We start from the raw sequence: 17,487 nt of genomic DNA on the forward strand, positions 1-17,487 counted from the left end.
TCCCTCTCCTGCTACTCAGAGAGCCCCACTGCCGGGCAGAGGCGGGAAAGCGGGACGATGGGAGTCAGAAGATGTGGGCTTCAGAGAGGGTGGAGCATGGGGGAATTCGGGCAAGACATCTTCTCACATGTCACATCCCTCAGTGGCTCCCCAGTGCCCAGTCACCCATTCACTCAACAAACATTTACTAAGCGCCCACTCTGTGCTAGGCACTGTGACCCTACAGATGGTGGTAAGTAAAACTGTGACACCCCCACCCTTGTGGCAGTTATAACCTAGGGAGAAAGACTGACATGAATAAAAGCCAGATGGTCATATACACTCCCCACCCCCCGACACACACACACACACACACACACACACACACACACACACACAAAGAACATGGGGAGTTGCACAGGAGGTGCACTGTGACAAAGCTAGTCACGTTGGAAGGAGGTGTCAGGTAAGGCTTCCCCAGGGAAGAGCCCTTTGAGCTGGGACTTGGATGAGCAAGAACTCACTAGAAAAAGGGGGAAGAGGGGAAGGGCGCCCCGGGGGGTCTCCCTGCCAAGGGCGGCATCTGGGAAGGTCCCAGGAATGGAGAAAATAGAGGTCTGGAGGGAACCAACAGAACCCGAGTCTGGCTGGAGGGCAGACAAAGAGAGGTGAGCACAGAGATGTGGTGCAGCAGGGGCAGGCCCCCCTAGGGAGGGGGGCGAGGGTGGGCAAAGGTTTATACTTATCTGAGGACAAGGGAACCACAGGCAGGGGCCTCCACAGTGTCACCGCCCTGTCTCCTGACCCTCGGATCCACCTCTCAACCCATCAAACTCCGGCCTGCCGGGTGGAGGATGCTCTCGCGGAAAGAGTACGAGATCTGCGGGGCTGCTGTGCCAGACGCCAGGGGCAGAGACCCAGACCCACATTTCAGAAGAGACTGGTGGTCAAAGGCGGGGCTCAAGGTCTGAACTCTGCCTGTGATCCGATGGGATGAGCTGCACAAAGGAGGTTAGAGGAGAGGATGGGGAACACAAGGCTGACTCTCAGCGCACACAAATAATGGCCTGGAGGGATCCCCGAGGTGGGCCAGACGTTGCTGTGCCGGAGGGTCATTGGAAAGAGCCAAAGCAGGGGCGCCTGGGCGGCCCAGTCGGTTAAACATCCCACTTCGGCTCAGGTCAGGATCTCACAGCTCGTGGGTTCTCACAGCTCGTGGGTTCGAGCCCCGCGTCGGGCTCTGTGCTGACAGCTCCATGCTTCGGATGGAGCCTCCAGGCTTTGGATGGAGCCTGTTTCGGATTCTGGGTCTCCCTCTCTCTGCCCCTCCCTGCTCATGCTCTGTCTCTCTCTCTCAAAAATAAACATTAAAAAAAATAAATTAAACAAACAAACAATGAATAAAAGAGCCAAAGCAGAACGCAGACTCCTGCACACCCCTCTAAGGAAGCCGGCCAGAACTCGCTGGCTCTCTCCATCTCCACTTCACTTGGTTAGTGATGCGGGCACTTCCGTGTTTGTCTCCCTGGGACCCAGTACCCCCTTCTCCTGATGACTGTACTCCAAGTTTCCCTCGGGGAAGCTGCCCCTTCCCTGTTCCCATGGTGCTGACTGTACACCCCTCCCCCAGCTCTGGATGGTCAGGTGAGGTGGACACGTGACCCAAATTGGACCAAGGGGAATCGAGTCAGAGATTTTGCTAGAACTTCTGGGAAGAAAAGCTCTATTTACTGGGGTTGTTAGGCTAGCGACTATAGGCCAGCTCCCGGAAACTGCAGCATGCAGAACTCAAGGACGAAGCCAGCACAGGAGAACGCACTGCTGGGATGTGAGGGAGGAAGGGTGACGTTCAGTGGTGGTGCGGAGGGGAAAAAGAGAAACCACACCTTTGAAGCCAACCATTTCTGGGGCCAGGTTTTAGCCCTTACCTCCTCTCTCAATGTGAGCAAGTAAATCCCTTTACTGTGTCGGCCGGTCTGAACTGGGTCCCTGTCACCCAAAACCAAGACGGTAGCTATACATTCCCTTGTGATCGAAGGCACGGCCTGCCCGCGCCCCATTACCGGGCTTGGGTAGGATGGAGCGGGCACGAGGGAATTCGGACAGCAGCCTCAGCCGCCACGCCTGCCACGGGTCTGAGTCCAGGGCCTGGCACACGAAGGACACACACACAACCACAGGTCCAAACTTGGCAGAATTACCTGCGAAAAATCCATCGCCAATCTCCTCTCCTGACCAACCTTGCCATTTGGACACTTCTGACCCCTGGACCTCGCCCGGGAGAAGCAGCTAGAAGGAGACTCGCCCGGGCCACGGTCTGTGGCTCGGGCATCTAAGAGTCAATCATCCTGCAGCTGATGAAACGGCAGCAGTGATGAAGCGCACGGCGGGGCTCACGGTCCCTGCGGCCAGTCGTGTTAATCACCGGTCTGCAGGAACTGGCATGCCTCCGCCCGCGGTTCTGCCGCTGGGCCCAAAACACTAACTCCACACTTCGCCGAAGCCTGGCGAGCACGTTTCCACTTTGCAAGCTATGGTGCGTTCTTGCTGTGCGGATCAATTTTCAGGAAAACCTGTGTTGTTTATGAGCACCAAACCCCAAATATTTGCAGAGAAGCCCTTTTGGGAGTTTCTGGCACTCTGGGAACCCACACAAAGTGTTACCTATCTTTTTTTTTTTTAAATGGAGAAAATCGTTCTCTATTCATATCTGCAAAATGCATTAGCTCCTAGCTTCCTTTTAAACCAAAACCGAATCACTTGAGTATCCAAGGCTGCTGCTTTCTCTAAGACGATCTTTGTTAAGTTGTAACATTATGGATGACCCGGGAAAGAAAAAAATGTGCAAACAGAGACCAAGGTCCGTACAAAAGGCCAGGTCCCATCCAATTCTCGATCACTGTATACACGTACGAAGACCACCTCAGCTGTGAAAGGGTTCTTCAAGTAACAAGCCTAGAAATGGCATTTTATGTTGATGATCAAGCTTACGGGCCATTGATATGATTTCACCAATCTGTATTTATTGAACATCTACTATGTGCCAGGCTCTATGCCAGGCACTGGGATAACATTAGTGGATAAGCAGCCATCACCACTGCCTGCTGGGAGCTGGTGGTCTTGGTGGGGGGCGGGGCAGACACACACAAGTAAACAAATGATTCCAGATTATTGCAGTGCCAGAAGAAAACATGCAGGGTGCAGCCAGAGGGAATGCAGTGGCGAGGAAAGATCTGAGGAAGCAGCATGTAAGCTGAGACTCTAGGACAAGACTTGTCACTCTTACAAAGAGCAGGGGTTTGGGGGCCAGGAGGTGCAGGGAGAGTGGTCCTAGAGGCAGAGAAACAAACAGCGCGAGGCAGAGTCCTGAGACAGCCAGTGCTCGCAGCCTCTGACAACTGAATGCTGTTGAGGAAATGGAGCCTTTGTGGGCCATGGTAACGAAACTGGATTTCATTTTAGGTAAAACGGGCAAGGGGCATCGGGGCCACTGAGGGGTGTTAAGCCGGGGCAAAGCACGATCCCACACAGGAGCAGTGGAAAGAATAACCCATGTTGGCCAGCTTAATCTTGAGGTGCCTGCTAGACTTCCAAATGGAGATATTAATCAGGTGTTTGGGATAATCAAGTCTGGAACTCAGAGGAGAGGCTCAGCGGACACAGAGTTTGGAAGTATACAGTTAGCACACACAGGGTCTCCAAAAACACCGTGAGGTCGGTTGGAGCCAGGGACGCCCCGCTGAGAGGCTGAGCAAAGGGGCAGGGTCCCAAGAAGAAATTCAAATGGTGCCATGCAAGTCCAAAGAAAACAGAGTTTTTAGGGGGACGGAGTGGCCAGCTGGGGCAAATGCCTCCCGGGAGCTGAGCCGACCCGCAGAGCAATTCTGAAGCTTTGAGACTCGAGGAGGGGTCTCCTCTTAAACAGCTTTCCTGAGGACCCAGGGATGATGTAGGGACGTAGCGAATGGTAGGCATTCCAGGCTCCGGGGCCAGACTCCCTGTAACTGACCTCCACCTCTGCCGTTTCGCAGCAGCATGTCCTCAGCCAACTTCCCAAACCTCCACGAGCGTCAGCCGGTCTTTACAACAGAAATAATAGTATCTGCCTCACAGGGCTGTTGTGGGATTAAATGAGCTAATAAGTAGCAAGTGCTTAAGAGAGTAAATCGCCTGGCTCATGTTAAATGTTCAGTGTCAGCTATGATTATTGCTGTTATTGTTGTTATACTAATGAGAGTTAAGTGCCAACTGCTGGGTTTTGCATGCATAGTTGATCCTTGAACAACACGGGTTTGAACTGTGTGGGTTTTTTCCGACGAATGCTGTACAGCCCTGTAAATGCATTGTCTCTTCCTTATGATTTTCTTCAACATTTTTTTCTCCAGCTTACTTGACTGTAAGAATACATATAACATACCAAATACATACTGATCAACGATTTATGTTAGCAGTAAGGCTTCCGGCTAACAGTAGGCTATTAGTAGTTAAGCTGTGGGGAGAGTCCAAGGTTATATGCAGTTTTGACAGCATGAGGGAGGAGTCAGCGCCTCGAACCCCTCTATTGTTCACGGGTCGGCCGGACACCTGGGTGGCTCAGTAAGTTAAGCATCTGACTTTGGCTCAGGTCATGATCTCACGATTTGTAAGTCTGAGTCCCCCATGGGGTGAGCTCGAGTCCCGCATCAGGTGAGCCCCACTTCTCTCTCCCTCTCTCTCTTGTGGGATTCTCTCTCTCTCTCGCTGCCCCTTCGCTCACTTGTACCCTCTCTCTCTCAAAAAAAGAAGGGGGGGGCCAACTATCATCACTTATGTGGCAGATATCGTTATCCCCACTTTGCAGATGGAGAAACTTGCCTAGGACCACCCAGTAAAGTTCTGAGGGTGTCACTGGCATTCACATACAGGTCAGACTCAGTGCTCATAACCACTGCTCTGCAATTCCTCATGGGATGCCAAGATGTTAATGTCCAGGGCAAGGAAGGAAATGGCCCACTCGTGTATCAATTGTGTGCTATGGGCTGAATGTTTGTGTCCCCCCAGATTCATTTGCTGAGACCCTAACCGCCAGTGTGACGGTATCAGCAGGTAGGACCTCTGGGAGGTGATTAGGTCATAAGGGTGGAGCCCTCATGATTGGCATTTGTGTCCGTATCAAAGGGACCCCAGACAGCATGTGAGGACACAGTGGAAAGACAGTCAGTCATCTGTGAGCCAGGGGGTGGGCTCTCACTGGACTTGGAATCTGCCGGCACCTTGATCTTGCACTTCCCCGCCGCCATAAGCGTGAGAAATAAATGTTTGTTCTGGAAGCCCCTCAGTCTGCCGTACTTCTGTTCGAGTAGCCTGAACTAAACATTGTGTTTCTTCCACTTGTGTTTCCAGGGGGACCTACTGGTTTTAAACTGGTTCTGGGTGGCACCTGGGTGGCTCAGTCGGTTAAGCACCTGACTCTTGGTTTCAGCTCAGGTCATGATCTCACGGTTTCGTGGGTTCGAGCCCCGTGTCGGGCTCTGAGCTGACAGTGCAGAGCCTGCCTGGGAGTCTCTCTCCGCCCTTCCCCCCACTCGCCTGGTCTCTGTCTCTCTCAAAATAAATAAGTAAGTAAAACTTTTAAAAAATTGGTTCTGGCATGCATATGGCTATTGGAAAACCCAATCGTACCCTTCTTGCTGGACAAGAAGCCTCCTCGGGGAGGTGGGGGGGGGCATGGTCCCCCATGTGCACGGAGCTCCAGCTTGCGGCCCTGCCTGTGCCACAGCGGCTCTGCTCCCATCTGGTTTATACACTAAGCCCTCTCTTAGCATGCACATGAACAAAATATTCTGCGGATACAAAAGTTTCAAAACTGCAAGACTCGTCTTTTCTCAGGCTGCACCTGCATCAGAATCACCTGTGGTGGTTGCTTAACATGCGGAGTGCTCGGCCTCACTACAAACTGAAGGAATCAGAAACAGCAGAGGGAGTTTGCTCTTTAACCGGATCCCCAGGTAACGCACGTGCTTGTTCCAGTTTGAGAACCACATGAGAATCTCTATTACTGTGCGGTCCAGCACACTAGCCGTTAGCCACTTACGGCTAATTTCAATTTCAATTTCAATTCATTAAGACTAATTAAACTTTGGGGGCACCTGGCTGGCTCAGTCCGTTAAGCGGCTGACTCTTGATTTTGGCTCTGGTCATGATCTCCTGGTTCTTGAGATGGAGATTGAGCCCGAGCCCCGAGTGTGGGGGGGTGTTGTGTCGACGTTGCAGAGCCTGCTTGGGATTGTCTCTCTCCCTGTCTCTCTGCCCCTTCCCTGCTTGAGCACATACTTGTGCATTCTCTCTCTCAATCTCAAAATAAATAAACTTAAAAAAAAAAAAAGGTTAAGTAAACTTTAAAAATTCCATTTCTCAGTTGCACTAAGCACATTTTAAGTGCTCAACAGTCACATGTGGCTAATGGACACCACACAGAACATCCATCATTGTAGAAAGTTCTGCTGAACAGCCCAAACATCTAGACCCCTAAATCCACTTGAATAATGTACCTCATGTGTTTTACACCAAGCCACTAAATTCAGTCATCATTTCCTACCATTTTTAACTATATTCAAGGCTTCATATGCTACCTAAGGAAACAGTATTATACCTTCCGTATTGGCCAGAAATTACCTGCCATGTATCTATTTCCCCCGACACACTCCGAGAGCCTCGAAGGCAAGAATCATGCATGTATTATTTAGGTGTGTATACTCAGTGCCTAGAGCATAAATAAATGCTTGGGAATTGCTTAATTGGCCCACATAACATAAATGAAATATGAAGCTGACAGTGATTTGTCCTAGCGGAAAGCACTCACCAGCAAATCCATTAGAATGGCTAGTATCACAAAAACAGAAAATAACAAGTGTAGGCAAGGATGTGGAGAAATCGGAATCCTTGTGCACCGTTGGTGGGAATCTAAAATGGTGCAGCCACTACGGAAGACAGTAGGGAGGTTCCTCAAAAAAAAAAAAGAAAAGAAAAGAAAAAGAAACATAAAAATACCATATGATCGAGCAGCTCTACTTCTGGGTATATACCCAAAAGATCTGAAAGCAGGGTCTTGAAGTGATATTTGTGCACCTATTTACAGCTGCATTATTCACAACAGTCAAAAGATGGAAGCAATCTACGTGTCCATCAATGGAAGAATGGAGAAGCAAACTGTGGTACGTCCGTAACGATGGGATATCAGCCAACCTTGAAAAGGAAGCCAATTCTGACGTGTGCTACGACACGGATGAATCTTGAAGACACTGTGGTAAGATAAGCCAGTCACAAAAAGACCAACGCTATACGACTTCCCTTTTATGGGGCACCTGGAGTCGTCCAATTCATGAAGAGAGAAAATAGACTGGTTGGTTGCCAGGGGCTAGAGCAAGGGGGCCGTGAGGAATTGTTAATGGGGCCAGAGGTTCAGTTTTGCAAGATGAGCAAAGTTCTGGAGATGCATAGTGGTGATGGTTGCCCAAAAACATGAATATATTTAATACCACTTAAAAAAATCATTAAGATGGTAAATTTTAGGTCATGTGTATTTCAGCACAATTAAAAATGCTTTAGGTAAGTAAATAATACATTTATGTGTGTGTGTGTGCGTGCGTGTGTGTGTGTGTGTGTGTGTGTGTTAAAGCATTTATCAACACCAACGAGAAGAAACATATCAGCCCCATGGCTTAGAGACAATGTCTTTGGAAGAACCCTGATTCACAATCTACCCAATGTGCCACAGGCGAGTGCTAGAGGCAGAGGGAGGGAGACGGGAAGATGAGACACAGAGAGGCATTGTCAAAAGCCTGACCCGGAACCACACCTCCACAGAGGGAGCTTCTGTGACAATCCCAGTGTGAAAGGGAGCCTCTGGGTTCCCTTGACTTATTCTACCGCTTAGAATCCTCGCCAACAGCACTGCACCGAGCTGACCATCAGAATTCCTGGAAAGGCTTCACCCTGGGAGGTTCTGATTCCATACACTGGGGGGGCTTTATCTTTACAGGGTTCTGCAGGGGAGCCAGGGTTGGGAGCCCCATTCTGTAGAACTTGTATCTTCCTCATATCACGCTGTATCTCTTAATGCACCCGCTGTTCCCATCGTCCCATCTGGTTTGCAAACTTCTCGAGGGGAGTGACTGTGCCTTATCTCAATCCTGAGCATCAAAATCACCTGTGGAACTTTTTTTAAGACTGCAGATGCCTGGGGTCTATCACACATCTATTAAGTCGGCATCCCCAAGCATCTGTATTCTTTTAAAAGCCCTCGAAAGGGATTCTGATCACACCCCTAGACAGAGACCTACCGCACTGTGGGCTAAGAGTGCTTGACACAGGGTCTGCTCCCCATTTGCTGAGCGATAGGACGCAGCCCCTTTGACTAAGTATCTGAAAGAGACAATGCGTGCGTTTTGTCTGTGTTACTGATTCTAAATATTTTACTAAGAACATTTTGCACAGGATTTAAACCAAATGATAAAGAAAAGACAACAATTAGCAGTTGGCGGGCACCTACTACGTGCCAGGGGCCCATCATGTGCTTCATGTGTATTTTCCCACTTAATCCTCAGTCCTAGGTCAGGAAGGTACTGTGACCTGTCTCCATCTTACAGAGGAGAAAACCGAAGCGCAGAGAAATTAACTCACTGCCTCAAAAAATGAAACTTTTTAAAAAATAATTATTTCCTTTAAAAAAATTTTTTTAATGTTGGTTTATTTATTTTGAGAGAGACAGAGAGAGAGACAGAGCAGGGGAGAGGGAGAGAGAGAGGGAGACAGAGAAACCCAGCTGGCTCTGTGCTGTCAGCACAAAGCCCAACGTGGGGCCCAAACTCACAAACCGAGAGATCATGACCTGAGCTGAAATCAAAAGTCAGACGCTTAACGGACCGAGCCACCCAGGTGCCCTAAAACTTAACTTTTTTTTTTACGTAACATTTAGATTACACACATTTTATAACTTTAGAAAAGTGATCATAATCTTTTTTAATGACTACATTGTTTTTCAGTATTTTACCCTAATTTTTTTTATCATTTTGTTCTAATTTGTTGAATCCTCCTTGTAGGGCAGGTTTTTATCTTGTTTACAATTGTTTACCATTTTAAATGCACATCTTCGTGCTGGGGTGGAGGCGGGGATATTTTCTGTATTTCCAAAAGCCTTTCCTTAGGAAAGATTACGCGGAAATGTTCTGACGGTGAGTGGCATTAAATAGTGAACCAAAGGGGGCGCCTGGGTGGCTCAGTCGGTTAAGCTCCTGACTCTTGATTTCGGCTCAGGTCAAGATCTCACAGCTTGTAAGTTTGAGTCCTGAGTCAGGCTCTGTACTGACAGTGTGGAGCCTGCTTGGGATTTTCTCTTTCTCTCTTTTTTTCTCTTTCTCTTTCTCTCTCTGCCCCTTCCCTACTTGAGCTCTTTCTCTCTCTCAAAATACATAAATAGGGGCGCCTGGGTGGCCCAGTTGGTTGAGCGTCCGACTTCAGCTCAGGTCGCGATCTCACCGTTCATGAGTTCAAGCCCCGCGTCAGGCTCTGGGCTGACGGCTCAGAGCCTGGAGCCTGCTTCCGATTCTGTGTCTCCCTCTCTCTCTGCCCCTCCCCCATTCGTGCTCTGTCTTTCTCTGTCTCAAAAATAAATAAACATTGAAAAAATTAAAAAAAAATACACAAATAAACATGAAAAAATTTTTTTTTAGTAAGTACTGAACAAGTCTCCATCGAGGGGAATGTGCGAATGAGCTGGGCAAGCCGTCTCTCCTGGATGGGCCATATTCCTTGGCACAGTCCTCATCAATGAGCACCAAATAGCTACGATGGGCCAGGTGCTCTTGTGAACGCTTTATAGATCCGATCCCCCCCTGGTCCTCACAAGACCCCTAGGGTGAGGTACAGACAGGCTGCCTGAAACAGAGAAAGGTGAAGAAATGTACCCAGGTTCACAAAACCAGCAAGAGCTGAACCAGGATAGGAGCCCACAGTTCTAACCACCAAGCCAGGCCTTCCGGTCAAGGCAGGTGTCCCCATGACACCCTCAATCAACCACCCCAAGAAACAAACAAATGACAGTGGCGGGAAAGAGCCCCGGCCATCACTCGGACCACACCAGACTCTCTCTGTAAGTGCGCCATGAAAATGTCCGCTTCACTTCCCTGGCACAAAATCCAGAATCGCTCGCTCAGAGCCACAGTCTCTGACCTCGAGGGTGCGTACCTTCTAGATGCAGAGAGAAAGTGAAGGAAGGAAGGGGAAGATGATCACACTCACTCCAGAGGCTCTGGTAGGGGCTTTGCATCATTGTAATGTATATAGTTGAGACAGGCTGAATTGTGTACCCCACCCCCGCTCCAAATGGATGTCCTGGAGCCCGTATCCATGAATGTGAGTTTACTTAAAAACTCGGTCCTTGCAGATGCAATTAAGACATAAATTAAGATGAGGTCACACCTGAGTAGGGCAGGCCCTTATTCCAAGGTGACCGGTGTCCATAAATTTCTTTCTTTCTTTCTTCTTTTTTTTTTTTTTTTTTTTGCAACACAATAAACTTCTCTTGTCTTAATCACCAAGTTTGGAGTATGTTGTTAGAGCAGCCTTAGACATGAATTCAACACTGCCTGGCCTTCCAGCTCTAGCAAGACAGAAGCGGTATTTTGTTCATCTCGGGGTCCCGGGAACCGGAGCCAACTCCTTGGCACGTAGTAGGGTGCTGACAATGTGTTTGAGTGAGCGAGTGAAGAAACTAATAAAGTACAAACGTGGTCGGAGAAGGAACTGTATCTTTAATCTTGACAAGAGACCAGAGCAAATTAGGTGCTCAATAAACATTGCAGAATGAATTTTTTTTTTTAAGTGAATGAATGAGAAGCTCAGGGAGGCTTTGCAGGGGATCTTATTCGTCTGTTTCCCAGGGATTCAGCAGGGGGCCTGGCACACTGTAGCTGCTTAATATATTTGAACCGGGGTGGGGGGTGAAGAGAGGGAGGGAGACCATCAAGATCAGAAACACGATTTCCCAAACCGTCATCCAGATGAAACGTTCTTCCCTTTAGGTATCTAACCAAGGAATGGCCAATGCCATGCAATAACCCGGTGACTTGTGAGCAGCCTCAATGATACTGAAAGGGCTTTCACAGTGGAACTCGAATGCGCTTTTTCCAAAACACATTTCTTTTTCTTTTACATCCAGAAATCGTAAGGCTTTCCAACCCTCCCAACAATGTTAGAAATGCAGCTCAGAGTTGAGAGGTCAACGCTTCTGCGTTCAGCCCGAGGGACACATTTCCCGTCCATGCACAGCCTTCATTCCTGACCCCTGCCCTGTGGCCAAAAAGGGACATCAACCAGGCTCAGGGAAATTCAATTTGGGTTGACAGCTGGCAGCATGATAACAACGGGGCGTCTGCCTTGACCCTTTGGAGAAGCAAAGGCAGGCGGGGGTGGGGGAGGTCACGAAGGTTTCTCTGGGGCTTGGTAAACCTCCTAACGGAGGGTCTCAAGTTTCGGCTGGTTACTTTCCACATCCGGAGGAAAACCCTGATTTCTACTGCTGCCTCAGAATTCAGTTCTGCCTCCAACTGCTCCCCTGGTGGTATGTGGGGTGAGAAAAAGGAACCACGTTACTCTTCACTCCCCCGGACCTGAGCTTTCCCAGGAGTGGCAATAACACCGTGGCGAGGTGCGATTTCAGCCATTCGTTCACACATGCGTTCACATTAATAACCCACCAGACCAAGTATGAGGTCGCTGGACTTAGGCCTCAATGCATGTAGAGAATCTCTGCTCCTGTGGGATCCCCGTTCTTGTCTCCTGAACTCCCAGCTCCGACTCTCCTCTGCTCCACGGACACCAAGTGTAGCATAGCAATCGTCAGAGTGACAAACACGAAAAAGCAGAGCTGACCCCTTCTCAGTGGTGGTTAACGGGCAAGGGAGGAACCAGCTTTCTGTTACCGGATGTCGCCCTCACGTGATCGGCTCACCCCCAGATGCTGGATCTCTCCTGCCTGTCGGAGGAGGCGGTTGAGGGGGACACCTACGTTATCTTAGCAGACACAGACCCTGTGTGTGGCAGGACTAGTTTGCACGCCCTCCTGTGGCCCCAGGGGGGTCGCACGCGGAGCCTGACCCTGGGGCAGTTGATCTGTATGGCATTTAGCCCTTTGCTTTGCTTCTGAACAGAAAGCCCCACGAGAACTGGCCACGCCTGCTGCTTGCTCCTTCGTATCCCCAAGCGCTCTGGCCCAGGCCCCTGGCACCTAGATAATAAGCAGTGGAGGCGCACATCATACAAAAGAGCCAACACACGAACAAAAAGAAACAAAGGTAGCAGCTTAAAGAGAGCCAAGCAGGCAGGTGTGGGTTTCGCTCATGCTCTGTGTGCCCCACGATGTGCTTCTATTGAAGTATAACATAAATACATAAAATTATTTGTGTCACAGGGGCACCTGGGTGGCCCCGTCGGTTAAGCGTCCGCCTCTTGGTTTCGGCTCAGGTCACGATCCCACGGTTCGTGGGTTCAGGCCCTGCATCGGGCTCTGCGCTGACAGCACAGAGCCTGCTTGGGATTCTCTCTCTCCGTCCTTCTCTGTCCCTCCCCTGCTCTCTCTCTAAAATAAATAATCACGTTAAAAAAAAATTTTTTTTTCATTACCTGTGTCACAGGTGTGCCGTCCAAGGAATTTTTACACCTGTGTCACCAGCACCCAGGCGGGGAAACGGAACATCCGCAGAACCTCAGGAGCAGGCCTCAGGCTCCCTTCCCGCCGCTACCCTCACCACCCGGGGGTAAGCCGCGCCCCTGCCAGCTGCAGGAAACCTCCTGAGTTACCTATCCTTGCTGACTCTTTGCTTCATGTTGGGAAAACGAGACTTGCCACGCTGTGTTTAGAACGTGGGTGCGGTGCCTGGCCAACCACAGAGGTACAGCGCTAACACTCGAAGTCGTGGAAGTAGTGATGGCCACGGTACCAGCAGCAGCCAGGGCAGCAGAAGTAACAGGAGAGGGAGTCAGGACAGGGGGCTGCGACAGTAGGAGCAGCAGGATCAGTGACTGTGAAAGCAGTGGTGGTAACAGGAGAGGAGTAATGGCGGTAACAGAAGCTGTAGTGTTAACAGCAGAAGCGACAGGAGCTAACGCTTTGACAGCAATTATGTACATTCCAGGCACTGTTCCAAGTGCTTTACCTTAACTCCTCTAATGCTCGAAGCCACCCTTATAAAGACACACAAAGTATCATTTCACTGAAGCCCTGAAAGGTTAAGTGGCTTTCCCAAGGTCACGTTAACTACGGATCCAGGGATCCATGGATCCAGGGTTCAAACACCAGCAATCTGGCCACAGAGCCTCTCCTCTTTCTTTCTCTGTCTCTTTCACTCTTCTTTCCTTCCTTCCTTCCTTCTACTTATTTATTTATTTAGTGAGTGAGTGAGTGAGTGAGCAGGGGAGGGGCAGAGAGAGAGAGGGAGACAGAGAATCCCAAGCAGGCTCCGCACTGTCAGTGCAGAACCCGACGAGGGGCTCGAACTCACAAACCGGGAGATCGTGACCTGAGCCGAAATCAAGAGTCAGACCCTTAACCGACTGAGCCACCCAGGCGCCCCCGAGCCTCTCCTCTTAAAAGCAATCTTTCCGTAACTCTTTGCTTGGCAAAGAAAGGTTTGTCCTCTAGGGTTCTCTTCTTTGTGTACAAGGAGCAACTCTCCATTTTGGCAAGCACGTGGTCTCGTAGAATGAAGACCGCATTTCCCAGCCTTCCTTGCAGCTGTGCAGAGCCTAAATTCCAGCCAACAGAATATAAGTAGAAGCAGCAGATGCATTGCCCAGAAGCATCCTTAAATGGAGAGAGCCTGCCTTTCTTCTTCTCTTGCCTTCTTCCTGCTGGCAGATATGATGTCCTGAGCAGCAGCAGCTACAATGGACCATGAGGTGACTTGGGAATGAAGGCCCACATGGCAGAGAAAAAAGAGCAAATGCCCGGCTGTCGCGCAGATTGCCACAGCAGCCCTGCACGACTTGTGTCTGAACTTTCAGGTAAGGGAGAAATATACCTAATATCTTCTTTAAGCCAATGTTCATTTAGATTTTACAGGATTCATAGCAAAACCTAATCCTCAATAATCCTTGCAATTATAATTAATATCACCTGAAAAGACCCCTGCAAAACTATCACTTTTGTGTTGGACTCTTGACTTAAAAACAAAACACAATGAAACATGACTTTGTGTATTCCCCCCCCCAACAGATAAACTGTGAACATAAGCATACAAAGCCTCATTGACCCTGGAAGGTAGGAACAGTTCCTTGTCAATTCATGTTGGGGGTCACACTGAAGCCCCTCAGGTTGGTCTCCCTGCCTCCAGTCTCTCTCATCCGTTCAGGGCACTTTTGCTTGTCTCATACTTAAAAACTATTTTTATCCTAAAAATTGAAACAATTACGACGCTCTATATGTGCCTCCTGTACGCAAGTCACGTTATTGTCTGGTTTTGTCTAACCTGCGTGCAAAAATATAAAACATAAATATGATGATTTCCCTTTCAGAGATGAAAGAAACAGAGAAGGTCAGTGATTTGCCTGAGGTCACACAGCAAGTTGGTGGCAAAGCCAGAATTCCACCACTCCCTCCAGCACCCAGGCTCTTTCCACCCCACCAAGCTGGTTTCTGGGAAACACCAGTCACAGCAGACCCATCCTGCGTCACGTGACCCTGGCAACTTTAAGATTCTCAGACTCTATGACTCTTCTCTGCCTCTTCTTGCCCACTCTAATTTTTTATCATCCTTTAACACAAACTTCCACCCACTGAGGCCAGATGCCTTGGATTCCATCACATGCCCCTATACCAGGCCTCAGTATTTCCAGCTGCAAAATGGGGCAAATCATACCTCCACCAAGAGGCAACATGGCAGAGAAGAAAAAGGCAGGAGACCCGGAGTCAGGAAAAACTGAGTTCAAATCCAGCTGGGCACATTCTTTACCTGTAAAATGAATGTAGCAATTCCTACCTGGTGGGATTACTGGGTGGACTGAACGATGTTTCTAAGAGTCGCTCGGCTGAAAATAGCACCCATCCCTGACAAGTGTCATCCTTGTTACTATTCCTGACTTCATCCAGTGCCACCACCCTGACACATTTCCTTCTGCACAAAGGACACGGGTGATGTGGCAGCAAGCACTCTGAGAAGCCTTACAAATGCCACACATGTGTTTGCCACTAATATTCGCACCCACCGTGTCTCTGTCAAATTCTCGTCCGCAGTTTGCTCAAATTTCGCATTTCAACCCCCGCCCCAAGAATCCCTCCACATTTCCCAGGCTGTGCGCTCTAGACAGGATGGGCTGAGGCCACTCACCGATTCCATAGCGAATCTCTCGACGAAAAACTGGAGAGCCTGGAGGCTGAAGATCTCATGTCTCAGCCGTCACATCAGAAAATTACCTGGATGGGGGCAGGAGAAAAGGGGACAAGCGTCATCCAGCGGGACCGGGCAGAAGACATGGTCTCAGACCAACACGCGATTTCATTTGGAGGCTGGCATCCTCGTTAGGAATGTTCCTACACCACCGAGTGGCCGTCCAGGAACGGGAAGGAAAAGAGCCAGCAAACCACGGTTTCGGCGATCCACTTTGGAGCTGGTATCGCCACTCTTGGATCTGTGCGAATGCTCAGGCAGCCTTCGTGTGTTCTATTTCTAGTTCTACAGCGGAGAGCAATTTACAAGTCATTAATTTCTCTAAACATGAAATCAGAGCGTGCTCACAGGTGCGACAGACAGACCCAAGCAGCTCTGTGCCCACAGGGAACGTGGAGGTGTTCCCCCAGCCAAGGGAACCAGCCCAGGGAGGAGGTACAGCCATATGAATATACATATTTCAGGACAGCCCCTCTGAACCTGAGAGAGGATTTTAATTAATGCATGCATACCAAAGCTTAATTGCTGAGTGCACAGAGCACAGGAAGTCTGGGATAAAAGGTGTTACGTAAGGGAACAGCTTCAATATTTGCAGAATGGAGGAGAAATAGAGGTAGGGAGTGAAAACAAGATGAGCCAAGACACCTGCTGGGTCCTTCTCCAGGGATCCCTAGCTCAGAGTGGCACCTCCATTGGGGCCAGGACCTGGGGACACTCTTGACCCACCGTCTTCCTAATCCATCCCCAGTCCTGTCTCATTTACTTCCTAAAGATCTCTTCCTAAAGATCTCTCGGTCTCTCTCTCTCTCTCTCTCTCTCTTTCTCTCTCTCCCCATCCTCACAACACAGCCCGGGACCAAGCCTCCACCATTCCCACCTGGGTGCCTACAACTGCCTCCTTCCTGGTCTCCTCTCATCCCCACTTCTCCCCCTGCAATCTGGTCCCCCCCACACTGAAGCGAGAATCATCTCCACGGGTTTTTTTTTAACCTTTTACTGTAGAGAATTTTGTAGACACAAAAACAGAGAATATCCTGAACAGCCGTGCACCTACCACCCAGCCCCGACCACCATCAACTCACAACCAATCCTTCCTCTCCCCACGCTATTATTTCCAAGCAAATAATCTCACCATTTCAGTCACAAATAGAACAGCATGCATCTGCAAGACCAGGGCTTTTACACAAATATCATTGAAATACCATCGCCACACCTAAAAAAAATTATTTAATTTCTTGTCCTCATCAAATACCCAATTTTCAGATTTCTAATAGTCCCATAAATGTCAAAATGGTTTTTTCAAACAACTGTTTTTTAAAATCCAGATCCAAATAAGCTCTATGCCTTATGATTGACTGAGGAGCAGAATGAAAAATTTAAAACCCCAGTCTGATTACATCACCCCCCAGCTCTCCACCCCAGCTTAACATTCTTCAATGGTTCCTTAGTGCTTTAGGATAAAACCGAAATCATGTAACATGGGCTCCCTCTCGTCCGTGTCTCTGGCCTCATCTTGTCCACTCAAACTCACTGCTATAGAGAAATCTTCTTTCAGATTCTGGGACGTGCCCAGGTCCTTCCGTTTCAGGTCTTTTGCTCATGCTACTCCCTCTGCCTGCAAGGCTTCCTCACTTAGCATCTCTGCCTAGTTAACTCCTGTACTTCCTAAAACCTTACTTCTTCAGGGAAATTCTTCTTGCTCCCCCAGATTAGATCATGGAATGTATTTCAGTTTTCATTCATAATTATGCATTCATTAGTGTGAATACTGACTAACATCTGTTGATTGGATTCAATTATAAGCCATATGAGCATAAAGAGTGTGTTGGCGGGGGCGGGGGGACGCTCAGCCGGTTAAGCGTCCGACTTCGGCATGGGTCGTAATCTCACGGTTCGTGGGTTCAAGCCCCGCGTCGGGCTCTGGGCTGACAGCTCAGAGCCTGGAGCCTGCTTCGGATTCTGTGTCTCCCTCTCTCTTTCTACCTGCCCGCTCACACTCTGTCTCTCTCTCAAAAATAAATAAACATTGTATGGAAGCCAATTTGGCAATAAATTTCATATAAACAAATAAATTTAAAAAAAAGAA

General features: G+C 49.1%; 1 protein-coding gene across 3 annotated transcripts in view; it reads right to left on the reverse strand.

The window, feature by feature from the left end:
• ASAP1 (ArfGAP with SH3 domain, ankyrin repeat and PH domain 1) overlaps positions 1-17,487 on the reverse strand; it is a 346,739-nt gene that overhangs the window by 296,872 nt on the left and 32,380 nt on the right. For 2 of the 3 annotated variants that reach the window (XM_078441687.2, XM_078441686.2), the window contains exon 2: positions 15,342-15,427. In XM_078441687.2, coding sequence (XP_078297813.1) covers positions 15,342-15,400 — 59 coding nt within the window. In that variant the 5' untranslated portion in view covers positions 15,401-15,427. Of the gene's footprint in view, positions 1-15,341; positions 15,428-17,487 lie in introns of those variants that run through there. The other variant, XM_078441688.2, reaches the window with a different exon arrangement.

This window comes from Panthera onca, chromosome F2 (genome assembly GCF_046562875.1).
Source record: "Panthera onca isolate mPanOnc1 chromosome F2, mPanOnc1 haplotype 2, whole genome shotgun sequence".
Lineage (NCBI taxonomy): Eukaryota > Metazoa > Chordata > Mammalia > Carnivora > Felidae > Panthera > Panthera onca.